The 24140-nt window shown below is 40.9% G+C and overlaps 2 protein-coding genes across 2 annotated transcripts in view; both read right to left on the bottom strand.

The window, feature by feature from the left end:
- LOC117951881 (general transcription factor 3C polypeptide 1-like) overlaps positions 1-24140 on the bottom strand; it is a 45968-nt gene that overhangs the window by 19697 nt on the left and 2131 nt on the right. The window contains exons 2-6 of the mRNA XM_034883851.1: positions 13779-13788; positions 1850-2310; positions 1134-1334; positions 757-933; positions 484-639 (exon numbers count right to left, since the gene is read on the bottom strand). Coding sequence (XP_034739742.1) covers positions 484-639; positions 757-933; positions 1134-1334; positions 1850-2070 — 755 coding nt within the window. The 5' untranslated portion in view covers positions 2071-2310; positions 13779-13788. The remainder of the gene's footprint in view (positions 1-483; positions 640-756; positions 934-1133; positions 1335-1849; positions 2311-13778; positions 13789-24140) is intronic.
- Positions 3755-21985, bottom strand: LOC117956464 (axin-1-like). Its single transcript, XM_034891544.1, has 13 exons — positions 21790-21985; positions 20206-20896; positions 14894-15087; positions 12652-12801; positions 12068-12202; positions 11856-11952; positions 11369-11506; positions 10019-10409; positions 8722-8899; positions 8432-8608; positions 7360-7659; positions 7082-7231; positions 3755-6980 (listed from the first exon to the last, which is right to left on the bottom strand). The coding sequence occupies exons 2-13, from the start codon at positions 20824-20826 to the stop codon at positions 6854-6856; spliced, it is 2658 nt and encodes an 885-aa protein (XP_034747435.1). The 5' UTR covers positions 20827-20896; positions 21790-21985; the 3' UTR covers positions 3755-6853.

Here is a 24140-nt window from a genome sequence, read left to right as displayed (position 1 = left end):
TGTTCCTTATGAACATTTTCAATATTGCAAAGAGTATCTCTTAAAGTAGCATGTCAATGGCTGAGAAACGAAGCATTCTACTGAAAACTTGAAATGCTACCTTTGGCATGCTCACAATAACAATTCTAACATGTTAATGTTTACTATGTTCACCATCTCAGTATAGCATATTAGCATACTGCCATTTTCTAATTAGTACTGAACACAAAATAAAGCTGAAGCTGATGGGTATGTGATTATATTTGCAGCCATTTGGTCTACAACCAAAGTATTGATACATTTTCGACCAAATGGTGGCACTAGATGAAGAGCTAAGAGATCCCCCAAAGTATCAGGTCAACATTGCCATCCTTAAAGCTGCACCTAGCGTGGCTAAAAGGTATTGAGGTTTGACTTCACTTCAAAAAGCAAGCTATTCCCCCACTGACTTCTCTATATGTGTACCATAGCGGAACAGTGTTGAGACACCGACCATGGACAGACCTGTTTACATGGAAGCGTTTCAGCAGCAGAAGAATGGAGTGTTGCTGTTGTCCTGCCTGTGATCCTGACTTTAGTCGTGTGACATAAGACTGCATGCTGAGGAGTCCATGTCTGACAAGAGCCTTCCTCATGTAGTGCAACTTTCGAGCATCGATCCTGTTGAAAGACAACACTGACTGTTAGACAGTGAACACCTAAACCGCTGCGTGTAACACAGAGTAAACACAGAGCAGAGAGGACACTGTGCTTAATTATTTTGTACGTGTCTCTTACTTAAAAGAGCATCCGTGCAGATCTCTCTGTAGCTCTCCTTGCCATCGAGCTCGGCCTACTCGTTCCAACACACAGTAAGAGTCGTCATTCAGTTTCAAATCAGGATCGCTCTCATTTCCAATGAGGGTCCTGAATCGCAGCACCTGAGACGCCACGACAACAAGCTTTCGGCCATATCTGAGGAGGCGACGGTTAAGAGCAAAGGAGGATAATATGAAAAATAGGACAAACTACAGTTGCCCCAAACCCCTAAATGAAATAAAGACATTTCAATTAACTGAATATCTTTTTGTGGTCTTTGATATTGTATGACTTAGTTTTGAAATGAAAAAAAAAAGAATAATAGTATTAAATTAAATAATACAAATCAAACAAACCTTTCCAAAGCCGCCTGCAAGGTGAGTAATGGGGTCTTGGAGCGGACATGCTCAGTGATGTCCGTCCTTTCTTTGAAGAGTGCACATGAGCCCTGTATCCCATCCTTGTTTTCTACAATATGGACTGGGTAGATGTCTTTCCGTGCATCAGAAAACGCCTGTGCTGTTTCAATGCCTGTTTCTGGGTCAATGTCTTTAAACCTGAAAACCCACAAAAAAATGACACAAAGAGGCAGAGGAAACATTTAAATATCCAACAAAGTACTTAATGCCCTTCTTAATACACACTATATCAAAACATGTTTGAAAATCCATATGTATCCAGTTCCCACACTACGAGTTATGTCCCCATACTTTTGGAAAAATAGTATATCTTTCTGACAGTGTTAATTTTATATTGTACATATTTTACAAGAGCAGCACAAACTGCAGTCTCCAACATTACCATAACGTTGAATCAACATACCTCTGAAACAGACTAAGACATTGATTGACATTATAACCTTTATTATGGTGTGATGTGTTGCAGAACTGTTGTATTAGACTGTATTAATTAAAGATGGGTGGACACCTGTGAAACTGCTAATTGCATTACAGTGTGGATCATATTGAATAAAATTGGACATTCTGCGTTAAGTGTGGAATTACTTATCCCTGTAAGAATCTTATTAAAAAGTGGGTTGAGCCTCTCGTGATAAGAACAAAGATAAACTGACCTGTCAAACAGCTCAATATCTTGTCTCTCCTTCGGGAGTTGATAGATTTTCAGGTCGGTGTTGCTGATAAGTAACTTCCATATGAGCTCTTTGGTGCAGTCGTCGAGCTTGAGTGGAAACTTGGGCTTTCTATCTTCTAGTCGAATCCAAAGAGAGGGAATAGTTATCCCATCCAGTCCCTCCAAAGCCACTTCATCCGCAACTATACTAAACGGATCCATAGCAAAACACCGAGTGGGCTAACGCTGTCAGCAGGTAGCTAACATGCTAACTTATCAGGAACTACGGTAGCTAGCTTGCTAGCTAGCTTGTGTGGTCATTCCGGGCTAAAAGAGTTTCGGTTATTAAAAAAGAATTATTCGCGTACTGAAGTTCTTTCACTTCAGATAATTGCATTTATTCATTAATTCAACGAATTAAGACAAACTCATTCAGAAAATGCTCACTCCAACTAGTTATGTCTTTGCGTACGTGCTTGCGTCATTTTTCAACTTTGACACCACGCTGCAGTTACGTCTTTCCACGAAAAACAAAATCCACAAGGTGGTGTTCAAGCACAGCTTCTGAATTGTATTCATTGAGTTAAAATGGGTTGTTTTATTGTTATGAACAAAATACTTTCTCGCCACACAAATATTGTTGTTTGTGTTTTTTATTTAAAAATAAAAACAAAAATTATTGGCTTTACAGTGCAAAAACTGTTGTACAAAAGATGTGTATGATGTGTAACTACTTTGCAATTTTTTTTAGCTTCTCCAGTGTTTGCACACAGTGGTGGAAAGTAACAAGTATTCAAGTACTGTCCTTAAGTACAAATTTGAAATACTTGTACTTTACAACAATATTTTCCATTTTCACTGCACTACCTTTCATTGGGAAATGTTGCACTATTTGCTATAATACACTCATTTTACAGCTGTTCTAGATACTTTAAGATTTAGATTTTACATGATTTGTCATAGATAAATAGAAATTAAACTCACTAACAATGTATGAAGAAGTTAAAATTAGATAAAACATGTAAGTACAACTTATCCATTAATGCATTATGACCCATTAATATAACATCATACTTATATTTTAAACAAATGTTGCTAAAATCCAGTACTTTTACTTTAGTCAAGTTTTGAATGCAGGACCTTTTCTTGTAATAGAGTATTTCTATAGTGTGGTATTGCTACTTTTACTTTTAAGTTATTTAAGGACATTACTTGAATACTTGTTACTTCCACCACTGAGTGCAAACACTGGAGAAGCTAACCAAAATCAGTGCCTAAACATGATTTCAGCTCTGTATTTGTTGAGTAACTACACTCTTCCAACTAAACCAATATTATTTAGTTATTGTTTTAAAGGGTTACTACTTTTTTCTCAGCAGTTCAATCTATAATTAAACAATCTTTATCTGCAACGCGATTATAGATGTCAATTACATGTAATAGATAAGTATCAACTCACCAACTTTTAATTGTGAGTAGTAATGAAGAAATGTAAAATATATCACACAATACTTTAGTAAAATTACTGTAGATCGGTGGAAATGACATCCTCCAGCACAATAAAAAAAAACTACGCCCTTTTCCAAAGATGTTTTGACTTGTCACAGTGAGAAAAGCACAGGTGTAAATAAAATGAATGATTGCTGAATTCCATTTAGCTGCTTCAGTTTAAGGTTTGTGGTATTGTACATGCTTGTTCACTGGCAAACTTAAAAAGACCAGAGCCTTTGCTAATGTTAGTAACACCGTTTTTTTTCTCTACTATGACAAGTAAAAATGTTTCTGTTAAAAAGACATGGTGTTTAAAATGCCAGGGGGCACCATCTTAATTTCTGGTCAGAGTATCCTAAGTAGAGTATATGAACAAGCACGATAAAGGTAAACACAAAGAATGATGGCAGAACAATTAAAGAGAGGAAGGATTTATTCAACATCTTTATTATGAAGTACCTTTTTAAAAGAAATGTACAAGTGGAACCAGCACAGTGACATCTTGGCGTTTACCTTTGAAAAACAGAAACACCATGGACATGTGGTGCAGGTCTGAAGACACATATGAAATGATAATGTACATATTTACAGCAGAGGATCTATCAGAACAGAAGTGAACAAGCAGGATCGCAGCTAAAGTACAACAGGACTGACTGAAAAATAAAAACTTACATTAAAAGAATGGATTGGTTCAATAAAGATATTTTGAAAGATAACATGAAAAAGGCACTGTGTTTCACACAAATTGACTACACAACAGACGCAGTTGTTGTTTTTGTCCATTGAATCATAATCACAAGAAACAACTCTTAACAAACGTCGTCATTCAACTGTCCCTGGGCGCTCTAACATAACAGATAAAATATATCAGAGGGCCATAGCAATTCGCACATAAACATTAAAACAAATAGATAATTCAACTCATCAGGAAAGATTCCCTATAAAGAACATGCTTCGTGATTATTAAAATTACATTTTCTTTTATAAACAAATACATATCTAAATTTAAAATTTTATATTGAAGGCATAATGGGTTGAAGTGAGGCCAAATATGTTTTCAGATCCTATGTTTCCCTTACTGGGTAGAAACCCAGGACAAGTTGTATTTGACATTCGTGCAAGATGTAAGATAGGACCTCTTTGTTTGATGAAAACATTCAATTAACTACCAGCATAGATAACACAAAACACACAAGTCAGGCCAACAGTTTGAGATCATTACTGAAGACCGGCATGATGACAGGGCCAATGAAGAGATCTCCTTTTAGGTCATTAAAAAGGGAAAAGTTAAAAACGTCAAATTACATTCTGCTTACATAGCTGGTGTGTGATCGGTGCTTTGTCGGCACAGTGATTTATGATATTCTGGCCTCAAGGCCTCGCTGCAGTACTGAACTGATGTGAGAAGTTTGACGGAACAGTTTGACATTTGGGAAATACATTTCTTTCTCATTTATTTCCTGCTAAGGGTTAGATATACCATTCTCATGTTTGTGTGTTCAATATGAAGCCACAGCCTGCAGCCAGTCAGCTAACGGTGGCATAGGGACAGGAAACCGCTAGCCTGGCTCTGTCCAACGGGAACTAAACACACCTAACAGCACCTTTTCAGTTCAACTAGGTAACACCGTCTTTAGTTTGTTTTAGAGCTGAAAACTAATTTAATTGCATAGATAAAAAAATAAAAATAAAAACTATTTTGGTAATCAATTTAAATCCTTTTTCAAGCAGAAAGGCCAAACATCCTCTAGTTTGTTTCCAAACTGTGCGGATTTTGCTGCTTTTTTGTAATAGTAAACCAAATATCTGAACGATTTAAACTGTTGGTCAGCCAAAACAATACATTTTTTTAGACATCTGCGATTGGCATATTAATCATAAAAATATTCACTAGTTGCAGTGCTCTTTTGTGTAATCCTTCCAAAATCCAAGCAAAAGGCTTCCCCCTTCCAGTCTTTGTGCTAAGCAAACCAACTGCTAGTCGCAGCTTTATATTTGCCAGAGTTCTATCAATTTTCTCGCCCAAATCAGCAAAAAAGGAAACAATTCCCCAAATGTCCAAGTGTTCTAAGATGAGACGCAGATTGTAAACTGAGCTGCAATGTCTGGAGATTGTGAATCTGCAAAAGGAAGAAGATTCATGATAAAAAAATACATTTGATAGTCGTGGACTTGGGACTGCACAGACACGCATGTAGGCATACGGGACACATGATAGGCTCTTTGGCTGAGTTCAGACGTACACGACACTGGCTTTCCCACTCACCAACACGCTTCAGAATAAGCATTCTAGATAGTAATGGCACTAGGCAGGCAGGCAGGCACCTACTTAGTTCTACTTAAGAGTACACAGTATAGCAGAAAGATATGACGCATATGAGGTGACAGTGTGGCCTGTTAAAACAACAGATATTGTGGTCAGAGATGGCACACCGTTAGTGTGCGCTACTCTTTTTCATGAGAATTTGAGTGGAAGAGAAGCCTACAGTTAAAATCCATGGCGCAGGAGAACAGAACTACCCACTCAGGTAAACAGTACAGATGTGAGGTGTAGGGATGTATTATGGAGGGGGACAAACAAAATGGCTGCCCTGAAATGACTAATGAACAAGCTTCAAAACATACACAATAATACAACATTAAGTTGAGATATAATGAAATTAGGCTGCAATAATAAGTAATAGTACCTGCCTTGTACATACATAATTCAAATAAAATGAAACAAGTAGCTAGGATACTTGTCTTATCAAAAATATGTAGCTTTGGTAAACAAGTTATGTAGAGAACTGTTGTCTGAACATGTTGATGTGAGAGATCACTACATGACATCTAGGAATCAAGGGTGACAAAGTTTCTGTTTTGAGACTATGAATTCAATGAGAGGAGAAGCAGGCCAAAGTTCCACTCCCCAAAATCCTCTGTCTTCTCCCCTTGTCACCAGCTGATGAGACAGAGACAGCAAAAGGCAGTGAGACTCCCGAGCGGAGCAAACCTGCTTTCCTTACTGTCCCGAGCACCGATTGAAGAGTTTCCGTGGTAATGTAGCAGCATTGTAATGGTCTGCGGAGGACAGACTCCTCCAGAGCAGAAGTGGAAGACTACTTTATCCGCTCTCCTTCGAGCATCACCCGCACCCTTTTCCATCCATTGCAGTGAAAGTGGAAGTCTGGTCAAACATCAGATTTTAACAGCACTCCACGAATATCCACAGCGGAGACAAGACAGGTGAAATAATTTATGCTCCTCTTCTGGCTAAGCTTCTTCGCTTTATGTGGGTTTGGCATGACGCCGACATCCAGATAGTCCATACAAATAACCAACTCCTTAATACTCGAGCCTCTCCCATGCAGCGCAATCTCCCTTCTGTCACACATTGCTCCTTCCATCTTTCTACTTTCTTTCATTCATTTTTTCTCACAGCTGAATTTCTATCCAACCCCAATGGTCTCTTCCTATCTCCTTTTCTCAAACTGATGGGTTTTTCAATTCTGTGCCATCTTCCTGTTTCCAAACTTCAGTCAACCTTCTCCACCTTCCCGATGATCTTTTCCTCAAAGATAGGCAAGATGGCGTCATCGTCCCGAACCTCTTCGAACACTACACCACAGTCAAACTCGTCGCTCACTTTCTTAAAATAGAACCTGCACGTGAAAAAACAAAAGACATGCACGGTTATTTTGAAGTAAACGGTGACAAAAATTTAAATGTGAGTATAAATACTAAAATATATGCACAATCTCACCTGTAAAGGCCCTTTTTGGTAAGCAGCTCCTTGAACTGGCCCAAAGTCACCACACGGCCTTTGACTGAAGTTCTGTATGGGATTGGCTCTCCACAAAAGTAGTAAGCCACAGTCATGTTCTCACACACTTGGCGCTTACCAGACTTATGCCTAGGAGAGGGAAAGATCCATGTCAAAACACTAATTAAGAATACATTTAAACACAGATTCCGTTAAAAGCCCCCTGAGGCAAATGAGACATTTTGGGAAATGCAAATAAAACTGGGTTTGACACCTACCTCTGCTTGGCCTGCTGTAGTGCGTTCCTCCTCCTCTCCTCTTCCAGTCTCCTCCTAGCCTCCTCTAGCTGGGTGAGGGGGTTGGGAGCCGGGTTGGGGGGCATAGCTGGGTCCTGGATGAACGGGTGTGAGGGCTGGACCTGGGTGGACGATGAGCCGGGGATGGTAGGCGACACTGAAGAGGGGTTGTTACGCAGCTGGGCAGAGACCCAGGGGTGCACGGCTCCAGGTCGCTCCACAGAAGTTGGACGCGGCGACTCGCAGCTGGTTCCCGTCCTCCTAGAGCTACTGGTGCTGCCGCTTTAAAAAAAACAAAAGGGGAGGGAGAGAGGATGTCAAAGGACTACAAATATGCAAATGAAAGTGTTACCCCTATAGAGATTGATGCCGATGTACAGCTCTACTGTAGAACCAGTCCAAAAATACAGTCTAGAACCAAACAGCTGGATTAACGGGATTCCACTCAAACCTCTTTTTGGCCCCCTTAACTGGTTTTGTTTTTACTTGTAGCACTCTTATACTACAATGCACTATGACCCATTGTACACTACCTGTCCTGTACCAAACGGCAAACAGAGAAAGTTTGCATCTAGCTGGTGAACGTAGTGAAAGTAGTGGTAAAGAGACAGATATTTACTTTTGAAGTTAGGGGACCAAAACAGGGCTAAAAGGAGAGTAAATACTTACGTATATATACTTCAGGTGGACACAATCAAGACTCCAAATGAATGCTAATGTTGCTTATGCGTTTGCTGGATGTGTAAATAGGCAAGTATTTGCTACAAAGTTGGCTTTATTAACTTAAAAGGTGATAATTTAGTGTTGTCAAGTGCCACAAAATTGATTCAACAATAATTAAAGTGTCTATTGTTCTGCATGTTTACGTCTACTTTTAGCCTGATATTGTGAGCTGCTTGAAAATCTCATGCCTGGCACATTAGTTTGCTCTGGTAAATCATCTCTGAAGCACTTAAAAAAAAAAAAATAATAATAATAATAATAATAATAATGGTTGTAATGACAAATTACATTTTGGTATAATAATCATGACTAATAACATAATGTTGCTTACCCATGCGAAGTCTTCCTTTGTCTGTCTCCTTCCATCATCCACTGCAGGATCTTATGGTTTCTCTCCAGATCCTCCAGTGGTACCTGGCCCTCCATGCCACGCCCACTCTCATCACCTTTGCCTGCCGTCTCTGGTGTCTTCTTACAACTTCGTCGTGACAACGTGCTGCCTTTACTACTGCAGAACGAACAGTTAACACAAACAGTTGAAGTGATCTGAATTTAAACACCACATACAGTTTACAGCTGTACACGTAGCAAATTTCAGCACATTTAACCGTGCCAGCCTACCTGTAACCCATGCCGTCAAGCATGCTGGCTCCAGCCCCGTCGGCGTAGTTACGACTTCTCCCTGCGTACTGGCTGGCCGGGTCTCCGTTCCACATGAGGTTGGCCTGAGGCCTAGAACCCGCCTCTTCAAGCCCTTCTCTTCCTCTGTGGTGATACGGCAGCTTGTGGTGATGCATACCTAAGACAGACATCACAGGGAGACTTATTGGTGACATACTAGTCTCTCTTCAATACATCACACACCAAAACACACCATTGCTGCACCTGAATTTGACGACTGCGATGGCATGTAATAAAAAATGCATTTTGCACACTGCATTTGAAGCATAATTTAAAGGACACAAACTAATTCTAACATTCTTCTTTTCTTTTCTTCTTACTTTTTCGTGTTATTGCACATGATTCTACACCTGAAGAGCCAATGTCTCCTACTACGTCTCACCAGGAAGTGGTTTTCATATAATCTTTGTAAAGCCAGGACAGTGGCTTGTCCAGCTCTTTTACAATACTTTGGGCAATGAAACATCCAGCAGTGAAATGATACTACAATTAAGGCTGTCCTGATAATGTAAACATTCACCGGAGCACTTAACGTGTATTCATCCGCTGCTGAAAATAGTCACCAACAAGCATCATTGTCTAACTACAAAGGCATGAAAGTCGGAAAAGAAAAATTAAATAATACATTGTTGGTTTGAGTCTTTTCATGGGATTTGTTCACATGAGAAACATATAGGTTTGACTGTGGCATCAATAGGACTACAGAAGATAATAACTGAAATGAGAAGGAGTTAAGGTACAATTGTAAAGATGTGCCAATAATGTGGAAAAAAGTCTTGCATTTTTATTTTTCATCGATGCAGAGAATAGAGGTCTGTTCATCAGCACTGATATGCCTGGTTGGTTTACGTGTAGGACTGCATTTTAGGAGGAAAATGTCTAATTTTGATTATTTTTGACTCACATTGCGAATGCGATACTGGAGGGAATTATCATTATTGTATCATTATTTTCTATTAAAATAAATTAAAATTTTTATAGTGTGATTTTTTAAGAATCTGATTTTTTTCTTTAGTTTGTACGATAGGATTTGTAGGCTAGGATATCTCTGCACCACCACAACACTTAGTTTAGAAGGATTTTACACACATTTTGCAATTAACAAATATTAATGGTGCAGCCCCTTTTACATGGAAAATAGCAGATGGATAATCGTACGCTGCAAGTGTGTTTCAGAGTCAAGTCTGTCAGATCTCTCACCCTTTCGCCCCGCTCCTTTCCCTCCACAGCTTCTTACCTTTGACCCCAGCAGGAGGCTGACTGTGGCCTCCCACTCGGTGGGGGGGGCAGTGAGGCGGGCCAATCCCCCCGTCAGGTGAACGCGATGATTTAGGGGGAGTGTGCCGACCGCCTCCTCCTAAGGTGCTGTTGGTTGCCCCTGGTGACTGGCAGCCCGGCGTTTTCATCACACGCTGTACATGTTCATCCAAAATAGATTCCGGGTCGTCGTCAAGGGAATCCTCCATGGCAACCAGGCCGCCGTAAGTGGCGACTGTTGCTGTGTTAGCAGTGGTCTCTGAATAACGGGCGCCGTAGTGAGGTGGAAACAATGAGGGGAGGGGGAGTGGTATACTATGAGAAGACATGGAGGTTGTCACGGAGATGTCAGCATCGTCACCCTCTTCTTCCTGTTGGCAGAAGGAGAAATTTCTTTACGTATAACTGGACATACAGAGAAAGAAACTTGTGCAGGTACATTTCAGACAAATAAAGCAAAATTGATTCGGTAATTTCCTATTAAAAATAAAGATACTTCAAAAAGCCTATAGTTAAACCTGTCAGATTTGAATTTGGACCAATGACAAGTGATTCCCCACCGGGGAGGCAAAAACAACAAACAGCAGCATCTTAGTAAAATAAAGCTAATAAAGTCCAACCTAAAACACATTTAGCTTTTGTTCTCAGTGTCTACAGATTGAGATCAAGTGACAAATATGCAAATGTGAAAATCATAGCTACTTTGCACTGAGTATTAGGCTTAAGGGAGGGAGTGATATGTTGAATACGACGAATATGTTTTTTTTGTCAAGTGCTACTGATTCCTGCTTCTTTAATACACATCACTCTTTATGATGTGAAAACATCAGGTTTCCACACCTTTGAAGAAATCAGCGTACATCCTGGCCATAGCTCACTTCTAAATTCTCACTGCCCCATTGGTACCTTTCCTGTGAGCCAAATTGCCGACAGAACAACACAGTTTATCATTAATAAAAAAGATACATTGTAAATGTTCTCAACTTACTGTATTTTCCCTCATAATTAGTTGTTTTTTTTTTTGATTATTTTGGGGCATTTTAGGCCTTTATTTATATAGGACACCTGAAGACATGAAAGGTGAGTTGGGGAAGGGGAATGACATGCAGCAAAGGGCTGCATGGCGGAGTCAAATCTGCAGCATTGAGGGGGGAACCTCTGATAATGGGCGCCTGCTCTATCAGGTGAGCTACCGAGGCGCCCATAATTCAAGTATTTTTGAGGAAACAACACTGAGATGAATTACAGCGCCACTGACAGTGTCCGAAACACATCACTAGGCACGTACGCGCGCGCACACACACACACACGCACACACACACGCACTTACCAGTCGTACTCTCTTCAGCCTCTCTTCGAGTCTTTCCTGGGCCTCTCTCTCTCGGAGAACCGTCTCCAGCCTGCTGATGAGCTCCGCTGCAAACCTCTCAGGCTCAACGTGGATGTCCTTTGGCATGCGGTACGTGCGCTGTATATAGACACAAACAACAATTACATGCCACAAATTCCTATACACATCTGCAGCTCAAAAAAAGATGTCATTTTAGGAAAAGAAAGTGTAAATTATTAACAAATTAAGGGTAAGAAAAACAGTAACAACAACTAAATAGCACAAATGGGAGTAGGATACTGTGAAGACAAATACATGAAACAGATGTACTGCTACAGTAATAATTAAAGCTGCAATTGCCATGCTGATAAAGACTTCCCCACTAATATCTTAATTAGGTCACCAGGGTTCATGCTACGGTTATGCTACATTAATACAATTTTGAATGCTGATATGAGGCTAAGCAAGTAGTGTCTGTATAACTCACAGGTATATGAGGTAGGGGCACACGTCCATTGGTTTTGGCACTTTCATGCATCTCTTTGCGATGCTGCTTCCGATATCTGTATGGAGGAATACCATCTCTGCACACAAAGATACAGACAAAAAACAATTAAACACAGATCTGAACAGCAAATGCATTCTAAAAAGTGTTGTCACAGTTATGCAGGGATTCTGGGTTCATCTGTGTGTACTTACACACTGCTGTCGGTCAGTGACAGTGTGTCTGCATCGCTCGACATGCTCTGTTGCTCACTGTCATTGGCACTGGTTGCTGGAGCGCGAGCATAGCCCATGTTTGCGTAGTATGGGTTTACCGGCTCCCTCCACGGCCTGAGGACAAGCGGAGAGATTATGATGTAGTGAGCTCACATTCAAACGTTGATTCATGCGCACGGAGGCAAGGGTCAGCATGAACTCTGTTTTTTTCCTGAACATTAAACACAATTTCTATGACCAGGACACATCTCAAGACTTGTCATGTTTTGTGTCTTTAACTCACCAGGTTTGGTTTGTCATTTTACTACGATATTCAGACAGTATCTGTCATTTTAACACAATATAAAATAGTAAAATGTGTCTCAAGACTGTTACATTTGCATCAAAATTCACTATTACAGTACAATGGGTAAACTACTTACACTAGACATGGTGGTATTAAAAATGAAAATATTGGTGTCATCAATGTTGGCTAATTTTATATTGGAAATGATTAATGATTGTGAAAGGAAATAATACAATCAATCAGATTCTTCTGATTGATTGTGGATCCACCCACACACCTGTACTCCCTGCTGTCCGGCCTCCTCCTGTTGGTCGAGGCTCTCTGCGGTGCCGTCTGCATCAGCAGGCTTTGAGTCAGCCTACCAGCTGGTGTGTCTCCGCAATCCTCATCTTTCTCGTCTTCCTCCTCCCTCACTACTCCTCCACACCTAAGATCAAATGAAATTAGATTTGTTAGTCAAACATAAGAAACAATTATTTCACACGTGACTTTTTGTTAGTATTTCAACTTTGTAACATCAGTGAAATTTCAGGGCTCCAGACTAACATTTTTACTAGCAACACGGTAGCCCCTAACTGAACCTTTTAGGGGTGAAGGCAGTTTAGAAAGAATCCCACAAAACGACCGTCACACAAGCAATTGTTTATTTAGAGAATAGAACGTCTTTGGTCTTAGAACTTCATCAGGTAGAACATTTTAAATCTTTAACTGTATTACTAATAAATGCTTTGGTAATAAATACAGAAACTACAATCTGCTGTCTTATTTTAGTTTAAAGTCACATTTAATTGAATGGAGTTTAACAACAGCCTGTCACATAGCTTTTATTGACAATTTTAACCTCTTCTTGAAACGCACAGCCTTCTTCCGTGGTGATGCATTCACCCCAATGGCCTTGGCTTACGTTCTTTAACCGACAGCCTTTTCTACATAGTTAGGAATTCAGATCCACTCTGACTGTCTACTGAATGTGCTCACTCACCCCCGGTCACTACCTGTGACTCTCCTTCCCCTACAACAGTGCTTCTCAATTATTTTCTGTTAGGCCCCCCCTAGCAAGAAGAAAACTATTCGCGCCCCCCCCCCTCCCCACCGTGATTTAAGTGACGCGCTAATTTATTTGGCTTCATGCTGTCCGCTACGAGCATTTTTAGACACAGCAACGACACCGGTCTTTTCTCTTCTCCAACTGTAGTCACAGTGAAGCCAAGCGCTAAATAAACTTTGTCGTATTTCCTCGTCTTAGCTGCCGGGGGACTTTCTTTTTTCTCATTATCATTGTCTCTCTCCGCTTTTCTTTTCATCCCTGTTAAAAACTTGTACACGTTGGGGGTTGTTAGGTTGAATAACGGAGGCTATAGACAGAACGCAGTCGGAGCTTTCTGTTGACCTAACACCGCTAACCAAGGCCAACCTGTTGCAAACGTGACAGAAGTAACAATGAGAGCGCCACTGCCGCCTACTGTAGTGGATGCGCAATTACACTTTATACTAGCACGGCCCAAAAAAAAAAGCCGGTTCCCCAGGGTCTCACGCGCCCCCCAAGGTATCGCACCGCGCCCCCCAAAGGGCGCGCGCCCCACTTTTTGAGAAGCACTTCCCTACGAGCCCCCCCAAACTCATCCTTGGGGTTGAAAATATTAAATACTACCACCACTTTTTCTCAGGACATTGTAAACAGTGTGTGTCCCCCCACTTGCCAGTCGTGTTCTTTGCTCTATTCTCCTACTCAGACTATTTTAACTGCGAGGCCTTTGCTCTCTGAGAAGCGTTCAAGCAGATCAGTGTCCAGGTATCTGCGCTCTCTGGCCCAGGCCTCTGCTGTGTCTGGCAGTGGGTCCGGGCTTCTCAGGATGACGCTGATAAATCCTCGTTCATTTATTGACAAATGCCTTGATTTCTTGTTCCTGATAGAGACTTGACAGAGAAATATAGAATCCGGAACTCTAATTGAACTTTGTCCACCAGACTGTTTTATCAGTACTCCCAGGACCTCGGATGGCGGTGGAGGGCTTGCAGTTGTGTATAAACACTTCTTTCAAAGTTGCACATTAACCATTGGAGTTTTTTCCTTATTTCCCTACAGGTGACAAAAGTTGGTAGTTCGAATCCGTTTTATTGTGTTTTAATTTAGCGGCCCACTTTATTAAACAAAATGGATGAACTTCGGCTGCGGATCAGCACTCGTAAATGTATTATGATTTTTTTGGAAATGTGGTAACAACAACGCTGGTCATGTTGAGGAGTGTGAGGCCTTGAGAGTGTAGATCCCATCCATGAGTTACCCAAGCAGTTGAGTAATCACTCAAGGACCCTCCCCCTCTTACACACATTGGCCAGCTCTGGCAGAAATGCTCTCACGCGTTTTTCAACATAAATACAGTCAAATTTGTCAAAAAACAATACTCACAATGTCATCAAAAATGGTTGCAAAATGTCTGGAGCCCTAAATTTATTGTCGAGTTGATCCATGACATGGATCCTGTGTGATACAAGACATTAGTGGTGCATCGTCTCACCTCCACTCCTCATCTTCAGCGAGTGTGGGTAAGTACCCAGGCACAGGCTTGGCTGGCCCAGATGAAGGGCTCTGATCACTGGGGTTAGGCTTGGGGCTCTCTCCTCCTGTCCGCGTGTATTCCAGGTACAGATCGGACTTAAGAAACAAAGGGTAGGTGTTCTCCTCCATCATGCCCTGAATCTCTGTCTGGGCCTAAAACAAACAAACACAGTGGTCAGATATCGGGACTCAGAGCTCGTACAAAACGTAATGATGCTTTAAAGGTCCCATGACCTTTGGTGGTGGTCTTTGGATGCTTTTACATAGACCTTAGTGGTCCCCTAATACCGCATCTGAAGTCTCTTTCCAAAAATGTAGCCTTGGTGCAGAATTACAGCCACTAGAGCCAGTCCCACAATGAGCTTTCCTTAGTATGCATCATTTCTGAGTCTGTAGCTTTTGATGAGGGGGTGGGGGGGGGCTATGAGAAATACAATTTATAACAATAATAATTTTACATTTACAAATTTACACCGCCGAAAGGCATGCTGCGTAACATTAAAGCTGGTACCTAGCCAGGTAGCATAACATTCCGTTAAGCTGGGAGAGGCTCCGGTTGCTACTGCACATTCAAGAACGTATGCTCAAGAGAGGAGCTGTCTGCTGCTCCCCAAACATTTTTGTTAAAAAAAAAAAATCTGACATAATTTAGCCACTGTTGTTGCCCGTTGCTCTAACATTACTTGGTTGTGCTAACAATACTCTGCAATGCTTGATTTCAATTTCGGCTCCCAACGATCACCAAAATAGTGTAATCAAGAAAAAAAACAATTATTTTGCAATGTTTTGTTTAAAAGAACACTCTTATTTTGTCTTGTGTTCTGAATGACACGTGCATGCGCACATCCGCCCCTCCCAAAGCCATAAAACCTCTCAGCAGTGAGGGGGGCAAGTTGTGTGCATACACTGAAATTTAAAAACTTAATGTTTCCATACAGTTGAATTTAAAAACTCAATGTTTTGGTGAGCAAAAAAGGCAAAACCAATTCTGCTGTCTGGAGAAGTTACCGTTAGCTAACCCTGTGGTCACTCTGCACCCCCCACCCCCACAGTAGTAGATGTATTCCCCTGACACGCTGTATTCACTTAATGTTTAAAACCTTATCAAGCTAGATAAATAGGTCTACCACTCAAAACCAACATGGAAAAACATAGTCATGTTCCCTCAGCGTTCAGTTTTGTTGTTTAACTGTATGTATAATAAGTCAACATGAGTCACTTAACACTATTCTAAAGTACCGTCTATGTGGTGGATTTTTCCTTAGGTAGCTAGTAAATAAGCCCACTGAGGGCAAGATTATTGTTAATATTTTGGCACAACATTTAGAAATGACAGTAGGCTATTATTGATTCTAGTGAGCAAAAATGTGACGTATGATATCTGTAAAAGCTGAACCAACTCACAGTAGTAAGACCGATTTTATAACTGATCCAGAGACTCTTTATGTGAGATAAAGGAAACTAAAGATTATACCCTGGACAATATCCGGTATACCCAACGTTTAATGGGTAATCGTGTTAAATAATCCTAATTTCAATATTGACCACAATAATCGTGATTACTATTTTTTCCGTAATCGAGCAGTCTTACTCAGCTGTGTTAAAAAACATGTCACTGGGCACCCAGATAGCTCAGTTGGTAGAGCGGGTGCCCATATATAGAGGTTTACTCCTCGACGCAGCTGGCCCGGGTTCGAATCCAGCCTGCGGCCCTTTGCTGCATGTCACTCCCCCTCTCTCTCCCCTTTCACAACTTCAGCTGTCCTGTCCATTAAAGGCCTAAAATGCCCCAAAAAATAATCTTTATATATATAAAAAAAAAAAAAAAACATGTCCCTTCAAGCATGCAGCGGAGCAAACTTATGAACGCAACAATCCACCTACGGCCCCGGTACAGACCGTTGAGAAAGACGGGTTCCGAGCAATGATTAAAACACTCGATTTAAGATGTCTTCCCTCGCTAGAATACATCCACCAACCTACTAACATTATTCATACACAGTGGAGCTGCATTCAGTCGCCCACTTTTCTACAACAGTTTTGAAATATGCACACAAAAAATTGTTTAGATTAACCGTTTCATAAATTCTCCTTCATATGTCATAGTATAATGTTGTGGAGCCAAGCAAATTCTTTATACATCAATTTTAGTAAACATGATGATATTGAAAAAACATGGTATGTACCAGGTACTCTAATGCCGTGATATACCGTGAAACTCCCAGAATCTTATAAAACACTATGATGCAAAGTATTGGTTATACCGCCCAGGACTAGGCTTAACACACTATAGGGGATTTAAAGCAAACTATTACCTACTCCAGACACACAATGACAACCCACATTCATGCAACTAAGGGACTACCTGGCTATTCACACTTAATCCAGATTGACACAGAGAGGTGTGTTATGCCCACATGAAAGTAAATCCCTTTGATAGTCATCCTAACCAGGTTTGAAATGTAATTTATGGGTGCTTAAACAACATTTAACTGACTCACAGAAGATATACACACACACAGACACGTATGTATGTCTGTAAAGTATGTTCAATGGGGTTCAAAAGTTTGGGCACCCCAGGTAAGAATTTGTATTAATGTGCAAAGAAGACAAGAAAAGATGGAAAAATCTCCAAAAGGCCTTAAATGATAGATTAGACATTTGCATTATATGTCCCAAAAAGTTAGATTAGGCACCCTGCAGAGTTAATACCTTGTACTGCCCCCTTTGGAAAGCTGAGACTTGACATTGTCATGGATTGTTCTCAGTCTTCATCTGGAAAGACCAGGTGATGTCAATCTTAAGGTTTTAAATGCCCAGACTCATCTGACCTTGCCCCACCAATCAGCACCATGGGTTATTCTAAGCAGCTGTCTAGAAAACTGAAACTGAAAATAGTTGACTCTCACAAAGCAGGAGAAGGCTATAAGAAGATAGCAAAGCGTTTTTAAATGCCTATATCCTCTGTTCGGAATGTAATTAAGAAATGGCAGTCATCGGGAACAGCGGAAGTTAAAGCAAGATCCGGAAGACCAAGAAAAATATCAGATGGAACAGCTCGCAGGATTGTGAGAAAAGCAAGTCCAAACCCACGTTTGACTGCACGATCCATCCAGAAAGACCTGGCAGGCACTGGAGTTGTGGCACACCATTCCACTATAGAGACATACTTTTACAGATATGGTCTCCATGGAAGAGTCATCAGAAGAGAACATCTACGTCCTCACCCCAAAAAAATCAGCGTCTGAAGTTTGCAAATGAACATTCAGACAAGCCTGATGCATTGTGGAAACAAGTTCTATGGACCGATGAGGTTATAATAGCACTTTTTGGCCGAAATGAGCACAGGTACGTTTGGAGAAGACAGGGCACAGAATTTAATGAAAAGAACCTCTGTCCAACTGTTAAGCAGCACAATGAACATTTCACAAGTAGAAGAAAAAATGGATTCAATAAAATTTCAGCATATTTTGGACGCTAACTTCATGCCATCTGTGAAAAAGCTGAAGTTAAAGAGGGGGTGGCTTCTACAAATGGATAATGAACCTAAACACACCTCACAATCCACAGTGGATTACATCAAGAGGTGTAAACTGAAGGTTTTGCCATAGCCTTCACAATCTCCTGACCTCAATTTAAATTTAAATCTATAGATAGACCTTAAAAGAGAAGTGCGTGACATACAGCCCAGAAATCTCCAAGAACTTGAAGACTTTTGGAAGGAAGAATGAGTGAAGAAACCTCAAACAAGAATGGAAAGACTCTTGGCTGGCTACAAGACGCGTTTCCACGCTGTGATACTTGCCGAAGGGGGCAGGACAAGGTATTAACTCTGCAGGGTGCCCAAACTTTTGCAGACGCAATTTTTTTGTTTTCTGTTATTTTGAAAGTGTAAATGATGGAAATAAAATCTAACTTTTTGTGACATATTATGAATGTCTAATCTTTCATTTGATGCCTTTTGGAGATTTTTTTTCCATCTTTTCTTGGCTTCTTTATCCACATTAATACAAATATTTACCTGGGGTTCCCAAACTTTTGAACCCCACCGTATGTATGTATGTATGTATGTATGTATGTATGTATGTAAAAGCAAGCGAAAAAGCAGAAAATGTTGCCTGCAGAGAAAACTTAAACTGGCCTTATTTGGTTCATGGTAAATATATAATCTTATTCTGTGTAATATTGTTGTTTAGTGGTGATGTGTAATGAACTACATTCCGAGACTGGTAACACACACATAGTAGAGCAATATTGCATCAAAAAATTGCAAAATACTAAACCGCAAAGTAAACCTCAGCTTGATTTGGTCCTACTGTAGTTTACTGACTAAAGCAGAAAAAGACAATTTAATCTACAAGTCTGTGCATTGCCAGTGACAAGTGTGGACCTACAGTTGCATCCTCTCTTCGTCACATATTTTTTAAATGCTATTTAAGTTTTACTGCATGGCTGTAACAGCCCTTCACGGCCACAAAACATATTCAGGAACCCACAACCCTTTTGAGGTACTCAAATACTATAACTGCAGGAACCCAGACCAAGTTATAGTTCTTCGGTCACAGTACCTGCCCACTAAAAAGTCTCTTCAGCGGAGCAGTACTAAATGTTGCTGACAGGTCCATCAAAAGCCTTAAGCCAGTAACTTGCTGTCAGAGCATCAATTCTGACTGCAAATATGATTATTCTTCCCATCAATGTGAATAATCTAGAAGGGAAAATGAAAAACAAACATACTCTATACTAAAAAATAAATGCAACTTGGCATGTTCATAGGCAAATATGGTATCTACAATGTTTGGCCTGTTCAAAGGCACGCTACACCAGACGTGATGAAGGCAGATGTGGCTGTCAAGTTAGTCAAATCTAAAAGTAAACACTGACATACAACTGAACTAGGATGGCTTTATAGATATAGGCCAAAAACACTTTCCTCAATCGTGTACTGAAGAGAAGTGACAAAAGTTGTGAAAAAAAGCTAAGGTGATCAGCCTCAATCTGCAGACAGCGCTGCCATCAAAGCCAATAGCGGTTTCTTTTTGGTGTCATACATTTCCTTTCTGTATCCTGCCAGACTGCAAATCAACTCTGTTTCTCCAATACCTTAACAGACCAACATTTCTGGCTAAACCTGACCATTTTAAAGTGGTGAGATGAACAAAATACAGCCTGTGAGAAATCTATAACAATTTCCGCTTGCCTGTGTAATACAACATACATTGCGTTTTTGGGGAATATGTACATTCAACTTTAAATCAGTGTTTTAATTACCTGTTCAAACATGGCAGGGTCTGGATGCGGCTTTCCCACACAGTCTCTGATAAAGCTCTTGGTGGCTGCTTTAATTTGCCTGGAAACAATCCCACTCCCGTCTACAATGTACTTCCTGTAGATGGCCTTCGCCAGCTTTGCCCTCTTCTCCTGGCTGGTTTTCCTGAAACCCGAGCAAGCAAACCAGAAGTCGAGAAGGTCTGCACAGCCTTCCTGGCACAGGAAGTTTCGAAACAGCTGGATGCCTTCCTGGTCATCGAGGAGAGAATGAAGCGACTCTGCCCACTTCAGGTAAGGAGGAGTTGGTGAAGCCGAGCCCTCAGGTTCATACCCTAAGTCCAGATCCGGGCGCCGCGGGGTTGCAGATGATGACGAGGGCGTGTAACTTGATGGATCCCCCATTTTAGATGACGAGGATGACGTGGGATAGCCAAGGGTTTGGGAAAGGGTGTTTGGACGGGTGTTGGCTGACTGGACTGGGGGGTCCACATCAGATCCCTCCTCCCCAGGAACTGGGGGTCGAGGAGCATCCTCGGTAAAGTGGGTAGGGCCGCTCAGAGAGGCCACAACCCCACCACCGCCCCTGTACCCTATTCCATTTAATTCTCTGACAACACTCATGTCTCTGATTGCACAAGGCAGAGGTCAGATCTTCCCCTCTAGCAATGTTTTCGCTGGCAAACAATTCACCCTACGGTAGAAACAAGAGAAGTGGTTAGTTGTAGCAGTGGGAGTTGATACAAAGGAGAAAAAAAACATTATCACTAAGATAAGCTGTCAGATGACTCACCTCCCACTCCCTTCATTCTGTCAGTCTACACACATACACACATATAAATATAAGCGCAAACACAGGCTATAAACAAGGGTGGTTGAGAATGTACACTACAATAACACTAAAAATATGGCTAGAATGCTAACTTGGCATGTGACGTTAATCTTGCTAAGCAATAAATGTTAGTCTACAGTATTACCGTCAGTTGCTTGCAACTAGGACTCCAGTCTGACCACAAACAACTTGAATGTTGAGTGCGCAAATGTTCAAGCTGAAGTTGACCATTTAGTTTTTGTCATTAGTTTAACAGCCAGCTTAAAAGCTGTCGCTAACAGTAGTCAAAACAAAGCTCAAACTTAGCTAGCGTGGCTAGACATCATTTTCCAAATAACCAGCTTATGTTAACAAGCTAAGACAGTTAGCTAGCCTTGTAGCAATGCCACCACCAATGCCAGTGCTTTGAAGTGGGAATCTCATTCATCTTGGCCTGCAAAGACGGTGGGGGATGGGTAAAAAACAAACTCTACAACCACACAAGACGGGCCTGCATGCAAAAAAACTCCAATACCGGCGTACTTTGTAAATGTATTTGTGTCAAGCCAACTTGTACAGAAGCAAGGCAAACTTTCATACTGATTAACGGTAACTAATCAGCCGATCTTAGATCAAACATAACAAGAAAGCGAGGGCACGTTTCCACTCTACTGCCTGCAGCGCAAGCTAGCTTGGTGTTAGCTAGTTTTGGTTAGCTTGTTAGCTTAGCTAGGTATGTTAACGTCCCGTGTTTTCCACAAAAGTGTCCGTCCTACCGTCTCTGAAAGCCCGATCCCCGTAATCCGCTGCATTGGGGATACTGGCGCGAACTTAGTGCTCCAAAACGCAGCATATGGAAAGCTTTCTGATATTAAATATTAACTAAAATGACCCGTCGACTGCCCCCTTAACTCCCCATGGTGGCTGGTTTCTGAGCAATAATACAGAGCGAGAGAATACGTGCGTGCACGCCGACGCCGTGCGGTGTGTAGTACGTTTATAGAAATATAACGAAAAGAAGCGACAGCAAGTTCCCAGTTAAGCAGCGGTGAAAAGTATTTACATGCTTTACTTCAGTATTCTCACAATGTGCAAAGACTCCATTAAAGGCAACACTTATGTATTCAACTAAACTTAAAGTACAGTAGTATATTCAGCAAAAAAGTTTTCACCATGCAGTCAAATTTTCCTTTGTCATTGTTAGGCTACATGTTATTAGCCTACACAGCAGCGTTTTAATGTTCTAGTAGTGGAGTTAATTTTACCAAATGTATTTACTGTGAGGTGGTTTAATTTACTGTAATAAAGCATTTTATTTTGGATACTTATCTATGTTTTGAAAATTCCAACCTGCCAAGTAACTTTAGCTGTTAAGTAAATGTAGTGTTAAATGTACTGTAGTACAAAGTACTTTCATGCATTAATGCATATAATTAAAATACTCAAGTAAAGTACAAAAACTTTAGAATTGTACTTAGGTACAGTAGTTGAGATTGTTTTTTTGCTTGGTACAATGCCATAAAGTTGCTATGATACATTTTGTGCCTCTAATAAATAAAAAAAGCCTGACCTTAAGTTTTATATACTGCTGAATAGACAAGTGGAGCCAGTGTTATTACCACTAACGTCACTGCGACAGTTGAAACTGTAGCAGTTACCTGGAATTTATTCATTTAACATGCTAAGACATACGAGATAGCATTAATATAGCTTTAATAGACGTGGGATAACAATAAACTGTTTTATGACCCTGGGACAACGTCACTAATAATACATTCAGATTGCATCATTTAAGATTTGCTAACGGACTCAATCAGGTAGCTTACGTCCAGTCACTTATAATTTCGTTTGACCCTATCCGGCTCAGTTTTATTATGTATCTTGCTCTGCTGATCTCTGTCATCCAAAAAGTATTGTTTCCCCCCCACAGCGACTCCGCCACAAGCCACGCCCCCAGCTATGACGAGTGAACAGACCAAGTTGTTTCACTTCTGGATTGCTCCCTTGGCGCCAAAAATTAGGCTGGACTTGACTCTTTTTGGCTGGATGTCCATTACCTTTCGCTTTCTTTGTGTTGGAATTTTAAACTCCAGTGGATTTGTGAGCACTATGGTTAACTGCTCCTCAGATCTCTAAAGGGTAAATGGAGACAGTTAGCTAGACTACCTGTTGAAACTGAACAACTTATGAATGTAGGCTACTTATTCCACCAAAACAAATTCCTTCCCAAGGCTGTCTTGCAGAGGCACCTTGGTGTTGTCCTGTGCTTAGCAACGCCCATGACAATTGTGAATGCAATGATACAAAACGTATCTCTAACACGGCCATCATTTGTCTTTTGTTCTGATGCATATTTCTAAAACAAGCGCCTACTCCACTGGGATGAGTTTTTGGAGTGACCTTATGCAGTGCATTGTTGGGTAAGAAGTGTTTATATTATTTACTTAGGTAAAATCAGTCATACCACAATGTAAAAGTACGCCATTATAAGTAAAAGCCCTGCATTTAAATTTGACTTTAGCACAGAAGAATCAACAGTATAAGTTGCTATCAGTTTATAGTTCATTACGGTTCTATCTGTCCCAGTTCTATGTCCAAGTAGCGAAATTGCGAAACAGCGCCCCTTGTGGCCATAATACAATTTCACAACATAAAGTCAATTGCAATACAAACGCTAGCGTTCCTTCTAATTAGTAGTTATTACAGGATTAATGGCAAATTGTTTGTACCACGCATGACTAGTAATTTGAACAAAAAAGACGAATGCATTGACACTTAAGAAAAATGACACAGACACAGGAAAAGCCACATAGACAACATGACTACACAGGTAGGCTGCAGTTGACTTTGAATGCGAGACAAATCTGAGACCAACCGCAAACACTGACAAAAAGAAAACGGCTACTCACGGATTTTCTTTCCTCTTGACAGGTGTTCAGTTAACGGAGTAAACTGAAAGATTGACTGACAGGTCAGAGAGAGCACACCGCCGCCACCACCTGAGCATCCTGCTTATCACTCGCCTCCGCCGGGCTGTCAGTCAGGAGCACCGTGCTGCCACCGGTTTGTGCGTGTGCGTGTGTGTGTGTGTGTGTGTGTGTGTGTGTGTGTGTGTGTGTGTGTGTGT

This window comes from Etheostoma cragini, chromosome 2, assembly GCF_013103735.1.
Source record: "Etheostoma cragini isolate CJK2018 chromosome 2, CSU_Ecrag_1.0, whole genome shotgun sequence".
In the NCBI taxonomy this organism is placed as follows: domain Eukaryota; kingdom Metazoa; phylum Chordata; class Actinopteri; order Perciformes; family Percidae; genus Etheostoma; species Etheostoma cragini.
This window is presented reverse-complemented; position numbering and strand designations above follow the sequence as displayed.

Bases quoted from the DNA above. Each gene is read 5' to 3' on its own strand.
- LOC117956464 (XM_034891544.1), bottom strand. From the start codon at position 20,826: ATGAGTGTTGTCAGAGAATTAAATGGAATAGGGTACAGGGGCGGTGGT. The intron at 12,203-12,651 runs GTGTGTGGGTGG...GCTTGTCCTCAG, and splicing joins CCGGACAGCAGGGAGTACAG to GCCGTGGAGGGAGCCGGTAA. The intron at 7,660-8,431 runs GTAAGCAACATT...TTTTTTTTAAAG, and splicing joins CAAAGGAAGACTTCGCATGG to CGGCAGCACCAGTAGCTCTA.